The sequence below is a fragment of the Sturnira hondurensis genome, unplaced genomic scaffold (assembly GCF_014824575.4).
Source record: "Sturnira hondurensis isolate 20B ecotype Veracruz unplaced genomic scaffold, ASM1482457v3 Scaffold0001532, whole genome shotgun sequence".
Taxonomy (NCBI): domain Eukaryota; kingdom Metazoa; phylum Chordata; class Mammalia; order Chiroptera; family Phyllostomidae; genus Sturnira; species Sturnira hondurensis.
Window position 1 is genome coordinate 981,789 of NW_028074163.1, and position 12,646 is coordinate 994,434.

A 12,646-nucleotide genomic window follows, 5' to 3' on the forward strand; every position below is an offset into this window, starting at 1 on the left:
AAAAGGATGATTTTGACTCTCATATGCTTTGTTACATTTTATTAAAATTTAAAGCCATCCAACTGTTTGGCTTGAGCACCAAGAGTTTAATGTATTCACTGCTTTTATATCCTTTTTCCTCATATAATTCTTTTTACTGAGATATAATTCACATACTATAGGACTCACCCTTTTAAAGCGTACAATTCAGTGGTCGTTAGTATATGCACACGGCTGTGCGGCCATCACCACTATCAACTCCAGAACATTTGCATCAGCCCCAGAGGAGGGCCTGGACCATGAGCAGTCACCCCTCATTCCACTGTCCTCCCCGGCAACCACTCACCCACTCTCTGTCTCCGTGGGTTTGCCTGTCTTGGACACTTCATTGAAATAGATCATAAAATATGTATCTTTTCTGTCTGGTTTTTCTCAGCATGATGGTTCTTAGGGGCACTCATGTTGCTGCATGTATTAGTACTGTACTCCTTTTTATGGCCAAATAACAGTCCACTGTACAGACATACAACATTTTGTTTACCTATTCATCAGACGATGAATACTTGGGTTTTCACTCTCTGGCTATTATGAGCACGCGTGTATTAAGTGTTAAAGTGGACACGTGTTTTCAGTTCTGTTGGTATATGTCTAGGAATAGAATTGCCGGGCCACATGGTAACTGTTGAATTCTTCGAGGGGCCACCAGACTGCTTTCCCACAGTGGCTGCGCCACTTAACTTTTCCACCAGCAATGGGTGAGAACCCCAATGTCTCTATGTCCTTGCCAACAGTTGTTATTGTCCTGGAGTATCTTTTTATACTAACTTTATTTTTTCCATTCTGAAGAGAAATTAATCAATTATCAGGGCTTGAAAGAAAACTACCCCGGGGTGGCTGAATTCAGCGCCAAGACCATAATCAACAAGGACGCACCCCCAGGGAGAGAACCGAAATGAAATGGCCCCTCTGAGTACTTACCTGCTGCAGGTCGGCGAGGGAATACAGGTGGATTTGTTGGAAGAGGTATTCTCTGGGGAAAATTCTGAAAACAAGGACAGAAACCCAGATGAACTGTGGTGCTGCCACACGACGCACCTTCTTCTGGTAAGTTTCAAAGTCTCATTCAAGGTCCCTTTCATCTGCTTTCTCTCCTTTCCACCTATACTCTTCCTCATACCCTCTGAAAAATCTGTAATAAGACCTTTCTCCAGATATTTTTCTTCCTAACACGGATTGTGAGATGGAAGTAAAAGTCTGCTCCTTGATTTGTACTGTAACCCGAGGTGCCGCCGTCAGCACCACGGAGTGGTCCAGGCCCAAGGGCCAGAGCACCGGGTTTCTTGTACCAGCTGTGCCCCTAACAAGCTGCGCCATCTCGGGCAAGTCACAAAACCCACTTCAGCTGCTTCACTGTTGAATGAAGGTGACTGAACTCCATTCTCTACGTCTTTCCAGCTCCATTATTATACACCTAATTTAATAGGTTCTGGAGTTGAGAAAAATAATGGGGGTGCCGGCCTATGTATGTGTCTTCTGTCTGGAGGCTTCTACAGGTTTCATTAGCAGGGAAAGTGGTGCTCAATCTCCCCTCAGCAAGCCATCCTCTTACACGCACGGTGACAATAACTTTTAGAACCTAGGTACAAATGGGAATAATGGAACAAAATAGCTCAAATTGGGACTCTCTGACTGAGTCCTATGTCTTTTGCTGCTGTCAATTCATAGCATCTGGGTAAATGACAGTGAGCAAACTTTAAGAACAAAGAAACAATAGATTATGGATAAATAAATAGGTACCAAAGAATAGACTGTTACAAAACAACACTACATGCACACAACGTAAGTCATGGTTCTAGCATTTTTTCTCTTTGTCTTACATGGTACTTTCAATTTTTGTGTGTCCTAAATGAAGGACACCACCAATTTCTTAAATTAACATTTATGGGTACCCACTGCATGTCAGACACTAGGAAGACAATTATGAGTAAGACAATCCTAGTATCTGAGTTCAAGAAGCATAAAGTCAAGTGAGGGAACAGTGCATGAACTGATCCTTACAATACAGTGTGGTTGGTTGTTGAAAGAGAGTAATGCGTGGGCATTTATTTCTGGAATGGTCGAACATGGTAGATCCCAACCCTGGCTGTCTATTGGAATTACTTGGGGAGCTTTTAGAAAATAACAGGGCACAAGCATGGGTAGAACCCAGAATTCAGCGTTAAACATGACACAAACTCTCCCGATGTGCAGCCAGAGTTCAGAGCCACTGACCTAATATCCATCCTGCTCACTAGGAAATTCATTATTCAGTCTTTCAATTAAGTATGCATTCCTTGACAAATCTAGAGATTAAGTCATTCCTCCTCCCTTTATCCAGCTTCCCCAAATATAACATTGTATACAACCATGGTATCAAAAGTAAAAAATGAACTATTATGTAAATTACAGACATCATTCAGATTTCATCAGTCCTATCACTAATGTCCTTTGTTCAAGGATCCAATCCTGAATACAACATTCAATTTATATATTAAAAAAAAAAACTGTAGTCCACCCTTATCCATGGTTTTACTTCCTATAGTTTCAGTAACCTGCAGTTCAAAAACATTAAATGGAACATTGTAGGAATAATTCATAAGTTTTAAACTGCACACCGATCTAAGCAGTGTGATGAAATCGCACACTGCCCTGCTCCATCCCACCTGGGATTGTAAGTCATCCCTTTGCCCAGCACACCTGTGCTGTTAACCATCCTTCACTCACTCAGTAGCTGTCTTGGTTATCAGATTAACTGTAGTGGTATCTCAGTGCTTGTGTTCAAGTAACCCTTATTTTACCATTGTAATTGTTCTATGTTATGATTGGCTATTGTTGTTAGTGTCTTACTGTGCCTAATTTATAAATTAAACTGTACCAAAGGCATGTATGTATGGGAAAAAACAGTGTATAGGGTTCAGTACTGTCCATGGTTTCAGGCATCCTTTTGCTGATGCCAGAACATACCCATTATGGTTAAAGTGGGGACTACTGTATATATATTTTAAGCATTTGCAAGAAGACCAGAGACCCACACACATGTGCAAAAAGGAAACATAGGACACAGTCTTTCAGCGGGACTACAAGGACAGCAGTGCATGACGATCTAACACAGGGACAAAGGCGTCCGAGCACAGCTGCATGGGGGCATGACCCTTCCCAAAGGTGACTGCTTATTAGATGAAACTCCTTAAGCAGGCAGAATAATAGCAAGGTGGCAACAGAGCTGGTAAATGGAGACAGTGAACCAAGTGAACAGGCTGGCAAATCATTTCAAAATTAGCATTGCCTCTTCTGTTGCGTTGTGCAAACACAGGTCAGAGGGAGTTAAAAGAAGGAAGGCAACTAAACTGAACTGCGTGGCAGGGACAGATGCAGGGCAGCCTCCCTACAATGCTTTGTTACTTAAAGTTCCTTGTGCTTCAAAACCCCAAAATTCTATGACTGAGAGCATAAAGGATATTATTTATAAGTTTACAACCAAATCATGCTGGTATTCTCTTAGTAGAGTACCGGAGCCAGTCAGTTGTCCAGTCAACAAACACTCATTGAGTGCTGAAAATAAGCCAGGTGTTGTGCTTATTGCTGGTGGATATGTCACTGAGCACATCTGATGAGCGACAAAGGCAATACCCAGGTTTTTAAAATTTTATGAAGGTGTAATTGACATATACCATTACATTATACAGGGTAGGTATGCAAAATACAAAGTTTATTCTTATATTATTATTGATTGTATTATTTTCCATACAAACAACTATAAACCTACTTTTGCTCCACCCTGTATTAGTAATAGGTGTATAACATAATGATTTGATATTTGTATGCACTGTGAAATAATCACCACAGTAAGTCTATTTAACATCCATCACATATGCAAAACAGTATTATTAACTATAGTAACCATACTGTCCATCACATCCATGGCTCATTTTATTATTGGATGTTTCTACCTTCTGACCCCCTTCATCCATTTCTCCCACACATCAGGCAACCACGAATCTCTTCTCTGTATCTATGAGTTTGGTTTCTTTAGTCTTTGTTTTTCATTTTGTTTTTTAGATTGCACAGGTAAGTGAGATTACATGGTATTTCTCTTTCTCTGTTGACTCATTTCACTTAGCATAACCTCCTCAAGCTCCATCCATGTTGTTGCAAATGGAAAAGAGAAATTCTATTCTTTTTTTATGGCTGAATAATATTCTGTTGTATATATACACCACATTTTCTAGTTGTTTCCATAACTGGCTATTGTGAATAATGCTGCAATAAACATGGGGGTGCATATATTTTTTCACTTTCTTCAGATAAATCCCTAGAAGTGGGACTGATGGATTAACCTCCACTGTTTTCCACAGTGGCTACAGCAATTTACATTCCCACCAACAGTGCACAAGGGTTCCTTTTTCCACATCCTCACCAACACTTTTTTTTACTTTTGATAATTAGCATTCTAACAGGTGTGAGGCGATATTTCATCCTAGTTTTGATTGCTTTCCCCGATGATTAGTGATATGGAGTACTTTTTCATGTACCTGCTGGCCACTTGTATGTCTTCTATGGAAACACGACTATTAGAGCTTCTGCCTGTTGTTTAATTGGGTTGTCTGGTGTTTTGCTATTGAAAGGTATGAATTCTTTATATTCTGTATTTTGAATATTAGCCCCTTATCAGCTCTATGATTTGCAATTATTTTCTCCCAGTCAGTAGGTTGCCTTTTCATTTTGTTGCTGGTTTGTTGTGCAGAAACTTTTTATTTGTTTATTTTTGCTATCCTTGCTTTCTGTGTCAGATTCAAAAAATCACGGCCAAGTCCTGGGTTAAGAAGCTTATCCCCCAGTTTCTGTCTTTTGCATGTGGCTGTCCAGTCCTCCCAGCACCATTTGTGCAAGAGACTGTCCCTTCCCCATTGTGTATTCTTGGCTCTTAGGTTGTAAATGAATTTACCATAGGTGTGTGGCTTTATTTCTGAGCTTTTCCTTGCTAGGCTGGGCCCTCCTTGTTTCCAAATAGCTGACCATTATTCTTCTCACAATAACCAACCAACTCGGGGCACGGTCATCTCTAGATTTCATCAACATTATATGTACAACCTAAAGTTAGCTATGCATTTATTTAGTGTTTCTGTGTGCGTAAATATATTTCACAAGGGTTTATTTTCTCTGTCTCTTTGGGAGTTTCTAAGAACCCTCAGCAGCACCTTATCTGCTGTCTCCTCTCCACTCCTCTGCAGTGTCTGATACTGTAATTCACATGAGGTCAGTCATAACAGACACAAAGAACTGGAAAATGCGATATACGCAGAAAAGATAAAGGAACTGAGCTTATTGTGTCTGGGGGAGATGCTGTGTCCAGATTTAGTGGTGGCTGTAAAAAACAGAGATATTTAGTACAGATAATGCCAGTCAGCTTTTTTTTTCTCTCTCTGGAGGACACATATTATAGCACGAAAGCATTGAAGTCAAATACGAGAATAAATTTCCTGAGAGGGAAGACTGAGAGGTATTAAAATGTGTTTCTTATGGTGATGCTTTTTAATGTAAGTAAAAGAAGAAAAAGATATTCTGCAGCTAGTTAGAGGTAGAGACGCACTCTTCTGCTTGGAGGAGGTTAGCGTTTTGAAGGCAGAGTCAGATAACTTAAGGCTGCCAGCTATCAGTTTCTTCGTCTTCCCCGATGCCTTCCTCTTCAAGGTACGCTGAATTTGCAAGACATTCTCTGAATATCTTCCTTAGGCAGACCATCCACAGGGTAAATTATGACTTAAAAGCCAAGCCCAGAAAAGCCTCGGCAACTTCCCACGTGGGGGGTGCCAAGGGCTTTTTCCCTACTGTGGCTTAGATGTACAAGCTGGCTCTCGGACAGGAGCTCTTTAGGAAAGGGATGGGACAAGCAGGCACTCCCAGGGGCCCAGTCCCCTTAAACCTGAGTAGTGGAAGGGGCTGTGGAGGACCCACAAGCCCAAGGCATGCTCAGGTAGCATTAAGCTGCCTTAGCAGGTCTGACTCGGAGAGGAAGAGGCTCTGCAGGAGACACACAGATAAATGTGAGCTGCTTCGGGGCCTGCCTAGGAAGCCTTTCCTGTCTGGGAGGCAAAGTTTGGCGCCCCCTTAACAAAGTCAGGTCAGCACTAACTTTCACTATTAATGTATTCAAGAAAGAATGGATGATTACCTGCATTGTTTGTCAGAAAACAGATGTGATCATATCTCCCATGAACTTAATGCAAATAAAGTCCAGCTTTATGACCTTGGCGAGCTGTCACTATGGTGAAAACCTAGGATCACGACCTAAGATCAGCATATCTTTCACTGCAATTGCAGGTGTTGGGTACATGATACGGGAAAGGCATTGCGCTAGGCCCTGGAGATTTGGAGCCCGAGAGGAGTTTTTTCAGTATCAGGGAATACGTAGACCAGTGGGGTGAACAGACAAGGGGCAGATCCAGTTCACAAGCACAGCGCTGATCTGTAGTCATGGGTGCAAGGCGAGGGAAGGCTACACAACGCGTGGTCAGGAAAGGCCTCGGACAACCGACAAGTCCAAGTTAATCTGAGTGAATGGAACGATGGGCATTCCAGGTGTAGGGAAAAGGTGGGTACGAGCAAAGAGGCCAGAGGGAGAATAAGGCTCTCAGAGAACCAGCCACCTGTGTAGATGGAGGAGCTGTCCATGTATACCCTCTGGGGTGGGGAAACTGCAGGGTGTGAGCTTCGGAAGGCAGGATGTAGCCAGACACGAGACGTCCTGAATGCCCTAAAATAGATGGGGCGTCAGAAAAGTGGCACCAGCAGGAGAATGACAGGGTTAGATTTGCACCTGTAAGAGAACAACGTCGGCAGAACGGGAAGAGGGGAGGAGAATGAAAGGGTGGATGATTTGGGGGGTAAACTAGATGAGAAATGACGTGGGCCTACACAGCATTTAAACAGTTGCCTGGGTTTAAGGGAAATGCACAGGTCATGATGACTAACCGGAAGTGCAGGCCAGGAAGGAGTTTGGGATTACTCAGTTTTCCAGCGAGGTCCAGTTGGTAAATGGCAGTTCCATTTACTGACGTGGGGACAAAGAAGAGGAGCTGTGTTTGGGGGGAAAGGTAGTTCAGTTGTCAGGGCAGAGGACTGGAACTGTTGGTGAAATGGCCAAGAAGAGTTGTCCAGAGTCAGGAAGGAGATTTGCGTGCCCCCAGCCTATAGGCGTTGGCTGAAGCCATGAGAATGAATCAGCCCAAGACAGCCTATGACAGCCCAGGTTAGGGACCCTAACAGAACAGCAGAACAGTGCCGTTTAAGGAGTAACTGCAGGAAGAAGACTGGGAAGGAACAGCTTGTTAGGCAGGAGAAAGAGCAGAAGAGTGACCATCAGGGAAATCAGGGAAGGAGAGAATTTCAACGAGGAAGAAGAGGGTCAATGGCAGCAAAGGCAGCGGAGAGGTCAACTAACATGGGGAAGACTCTCACGAGGTCTGCAAAGGGTCTGTTGGATTTGGCAAAGGGAATTCACAAGTGACCTCGGACAGATGGTTAGGGGAGGAAGATGGAAACCAGACTGCAGAGGGGCGAAGGGCTGATGACTCTTGTAAGAAGCTAACTTGAGAGGAAAGGAGAGAGACTGGGCCATAGCCGAAGAAGGATGTAGGACTAAGAGGATTCTTCTCTTCAATGTGGGAGAGACTTGGACATATTTACATGATAGAACAGAGGAGCCAGTGTAGAAACAGAAGCTGCAGATACAAAAGCTGTGATAATTGAGGGGCCTGAGCCTGGAAAGGCCTCAAGAAAATGGGATGGGGACCAGCTGGAAGCTCTTTTAAATACACACACCCCCTGTATTTTCTTAATTGAAATGCTTCAAGGTTTTACTAAAATGTGAAAAGGCAATTACTGATTTCCCCAATGTTCCCTCCAAACTTCGATGTATCAGGAAGTGAAAGCAGCACCCTGACGGAAGGTGCTCTGCCTGAGCAATGTCTGGGAAGCAGGGTTTGTCGGCCTTTTGTTTCCTGGTGAGGCTGCTGTGTTTTGGATTTTCTGTCCATTGAGTGACCTCACTGCACTGCAAGCCTATTAATCATGGGGTCTGACAGCATTTCTCCAGCAGGCCGGCCATGGGGACAGCGTGCTCATGCCAGCACAAGTTCATCTGGTCAGGACTGACACAGGGGCCAAAGGGCAAACCTGAGGACAGTCAGCTCTACATTCCACTCACCTGTCCCTGGCAGGTGGCACTAGCACATTCTCTGATGCCAAAGAACAAGGAGGAAAGCTGCTCAAGGGTCATGAAAACCAAGTAGCACAGTCATTTCTAGGGCCAACGTTTTCTATTTTATCACCTTTAGAATTGCCCGACACGCCGAGAAGGTAGCTTAGGCTTCATTATAGATGGCTCTAATGAGAAAGGTGAGAAAAGATGAAAATTAAGGGAAAAGATCCTACGTGATTCAGAGCCCATATATCAGGCAGCTGGTACTTGAGGTTAAAAATGCAGAGATAATTGCCTGTGAAATCAAAGGCAGGAGTCTTTACAAAAAAGGCAGGGGGTCCTCATTCCATTTTGTACCGGGACACTGAGTCAAATACATCAAGACCCATTTAACCTGACTAATTTCTGAGGACTTCGACTCAGCTTCCACCAAGCCCTGATGCCGATGAGAGAAGAGGGACAGGCCGGGCTCTGAAGCAGGCAGACCCTTTGCAGGATTTTGATAGGTTTAGTAATATCACCATTTCCCCGAAGCTCAGTTCTTAGAGTTGCAGTAAAAAAGCGGCAGTAAAAAACCCAATGATTAAAATGGGGAAAAAGTTTGCCATGGAAATATCACAACACACGTAATAGGTTTTAAAGAAAAACCTCCCTTCTTTCCCCCACACTTCGTCCCCACCACACACTAAATCAAAAAGATAATACAACACCAAAGGAAATCCTCCAATTCTGATTCTAAATTATTAGGGTCTATAGAAAGAAGATGGTGCATGAGGAATCATATAAAAAGGAGAATCGTTTATTCATGTATTATTACTGTGTTTTCCAAGAACACATGCTCCAGGGTAGGTAATTTGTACTGAGTTGAGAGCCTTGGTGTCTTGCCTTTGGAGTGCACAGGCGCCCACACTGAGATCAGCAAAATGCACTGTGCAGCACCCCCAGGGAGGTGCAATTTGGTGCTCCTGATACGAGCTGCAAACTCTTCCTGAAATAGTTACATTAGGCGGGATGCGGACAGCACGCATGTGTCCAGCCATGCTCCCGGCTAATGGAAAAACAATTTGAAATCAAAGGCAGATATTTTGATAGCAACCCGTGTGGAAGAAACAAACTTCAATCATTTTTTCCAGATAACTCATTTTGCTAATCTCATTGGATGAAAAAGTGGCAAGATTATATCAGATATTATATCCGGGTAGATGATTATTGGAAATAAGGGTCTCTTTTACCGGCTCATTCAGAAATTGTGCTTAAATTTCTTAGCAACAGTCTCCCTGGAGTAGAAATACTTGGGAAGTAATTTTGGTTGTGATTATTCTGGGGTCTGATTATAAGAGCAACAGATTATAACAGTTATTGTAGCTCCTACCTCAAATTCTTATGATATTTTTAACAGCTCCAAGAATATTAACACTTTTCCTGCAATAAGTTTTATATTTTGTTATTTCTTAGAAAACAGTTTTGGATAATTTATGTATGTGTCACTTAATCTCAGAGTAAGAGAAAATCACTTTCTAACTTTCTGAAGGGTTTCTCAGTAAATACAAAGCTGTGTGTATATTATAGTGAAATGAATATATAACTTGCCAGTTATTTTTTCAAAATTTACTTATCTGTTAAGTTTTGAAAGACACTGTCTTTTTTAGGGCATCTGTAGGTCCCTTCTAGAGTGTCGATATTGGTATTTTTATAATTTGCTAAATGAGATTTCTGGAGAAAATGAAAGAGGAGGAGCTATTAGGAGATCAGGAGGTTAGATGACTTGAAAACCCTAGTTATGAAATAGAAGTCATCCGAAGGAAAAGGAATTCTTGGTGTAGAATGAGAATGACTGCTTTCAAACAGTATCAAAAAGACATCCTGGGTTTTAGTAGTTTCTGAGTCCTGATAGGTCCGTGCAGCTAATCTGTTGAGACTAAAGCCTCAGCTGCAGCTAATGACACTTTTAATTAGCTAACTTGAAAACCAGCCACAAAGGCTGGCAGATATTAAACCTTACAGAGAATATGAGCTGTATTCATTTATTGAACTTTAAAAAGGGTTATCTATGCACTCGGAAGTGCCAATAATTACTGGTCCTTAATGAGACTAATTTTGTGATAATATTTGTTGCTAAAATGGGCTTATTTTTCTAAAATTCAACATTAACCAGACTCTGTGGCTACTAACTGCACCTTTGTACCTCGGATTTCAGTTAGAAGGTGTTCCTCACATGGTGCAGGCTGTGTCTGAGGAGTGAGGCTACCCCACTCTTAACAAGCTGGCCTTCTCAATTAAGTGTGCTCAATCCGAAGAGTGTGCATCTTTTCTCTCTGTAACAGGAATCCCTCCACCTAATATGTCTGACTTCTGGGGGAAGGGGTTGAGGTAGGGCACAAGAGATGGTGTTGCTCTGAATGGTCTCTCCCAGCTAATGTATTATTAGCCCATGCAGTCTTCTGCTGGGTACACTGAATAGCATCCCCATTTCCTTCTTCCCAGGTCAATAATATATCGGTCTATTCACACAGTGACACATCATTTTCACTCAGCGGTTCGTGATACTTTGGACAAACAGTTACTGGCATAAAAAGGTACAATATACTAAGGGGAGTGACGGGGTTAAAAGAAGGACATTCAGTATGAAGCTCAGAGGAAAAAGTCCTGAAGGCTACGTACCACAGTGGTAGAATAATGCGGGGCTTTCTTAAATATTTTGGTTTTCTAGGATAAGCAGTATTTCTTTTTTTGTAATAAGAGAAAAATAAGTTTGACCAAATTTAATGGGTAGAATCTTGGTGCTAGTACTTTATTCATTTAATTAATTTGTTCAACAAATATTTATTAGCGCCCACTACATGTCAGGTATGGTCTAGGGCCTGGGGAGGCAGCAGTGAACAAAAGAGATAAAAAGCCCTGCCCTTTGGCAGCTCAGGTCTGGTGGGCAGAGCAGGGCCACTGCCTATGGCTGTACAGGCAGAGCGAAGCACAGCCTCCACTCCTACACAAAAGGGCCTACGAGAGGAAGGCAGTCAGGTGGGGATACGCTGGAAAGGAATAAGCACAGAAAGTGCATGACAACGGTTGCACTGTTTTTCATTCAAATTTTTTTCAGATTAATGTCACTATTTATTTATTTTCCCATTACAGTTGACATACAATATGATATCGGTTTCAGGTGTACATAGTGATTAAGCAGTATATCCTTTACGAAGTGATTACCCTGTAAGTCTGACACCGACTTGCCACCCATGTAGTTATTACAATGTTATCGACTCTCTTTCCTATGCCATACTTTGCATATGACTATTCATTGGCTGCAATTTTAAAGAGAGCGGTCGAGAATGCTTCATTAAGGTGAGTTGAGTCAAGACATGAAGGAGGTAAGGACGTGAGCTCTGCAGTTGTCTGGGGAAAGGAGAAAGTACAGAATCCAGGTAGACGCCTGCTAGGTGTGTTCAACAGAAAGGCCAATGTGACCAGAACAGAGTAAAGGAGAAGGGAAGTAGTGCGGAGAGGGCAAAGAAGCAACGGGGAACAAGACCACACAGGACCTTGGCTTTTACTCAGAGCAGGAGGTAAGCCTGTTAGATAGTTCAAATCAGGGGTGATACCACCCAATCTACATGTCAACTCCCGCTGTGCTCTTCAGAACAGACTGAAGGGAGAGACCGGTTACTGCAATGACTGAGGGGAAATAATTCAGGGGAAAGACAGTGGCTCGGCCCTGGGTGGTAGCAGTGGACGTAGTTTGAAAGTGAAGCCGACAGGATTTACTGATGGGTTGGATGTGGACGATGAGAGAAGGGAGTTTCTCTGAACACCTGGATGGATGCAAGTGCCACAAAGCCAGATGGGGGGGTCTGCAGGAGGAACAACGTGTAATGGGAGCGGAGGCAGGGTGTCAGGAACTCAGTTTTGGACATATTAATAGGCGTCCCAAGGACACTCCAACCTTTGAACTTCCTTCCCTCCAGTGAGCTCCCTAGAAAGACAGCTCTCCCTGGGGGAACAAGATAAGGCGTGCAAAGGGAATCCTGGCAAATCAGGTGACATTTATGGGGACTCCCCTTAGAGCTTAGCAAGATGCTAAATTTTCCTTGAAGGAAGAAGCAGCAATGAGATTCTTGTAACACACATGCACACTCATTTTTTCTGGCAATCACCAGGATAAATCATGTTAATAAAAACGGCAATCTTTATGATAGATGCACCTCATTGTTCATTGCTAGTATGTTGTTGAGAAGTAATGCTGGATATAAGTATAATTTCAAATAAAATGTGAAACCAAAGATAGGAAGGAGGTTTAGAAGGTAGAATAATCACATTTCATTTTCTCTTGAGACACTCAGTTAAGCTGTTAAGTTGCTTCAGAATCGTTTCAGCCAAGTAGGACCAATGCTTCGCCCACATTGATATAATTCTGCTCTAAGCAACTGGGAGAAC

General features: G+C 42.7%; 1 protein-coding gene across 3 annotated transcripts in view; it reads right to left on the bottom strand.

Moving 5' to 3' along the window:
* The window catches only part of PLEKHM3 (pleckstrin homology domain containing M3), a 146,722-nt gene that overhangs the window by 53,858 nt on the left and 80,218 nt on the right, over positions 1–12,646 (bottom strand). For all 3 annotated transcript variants that reach the window (XM_037029898.1, XM_037029911.1, XM_037029903.1), the window contains one exon: positions 958–1,021. In XM_037029898.1, the coding sequence (XP_036885793.1) occupies positions 958–1,021 (64 nt within the window). The remainder of the gene's footprint in view (positions 1–957; positions 1,022–12,646) is intronic.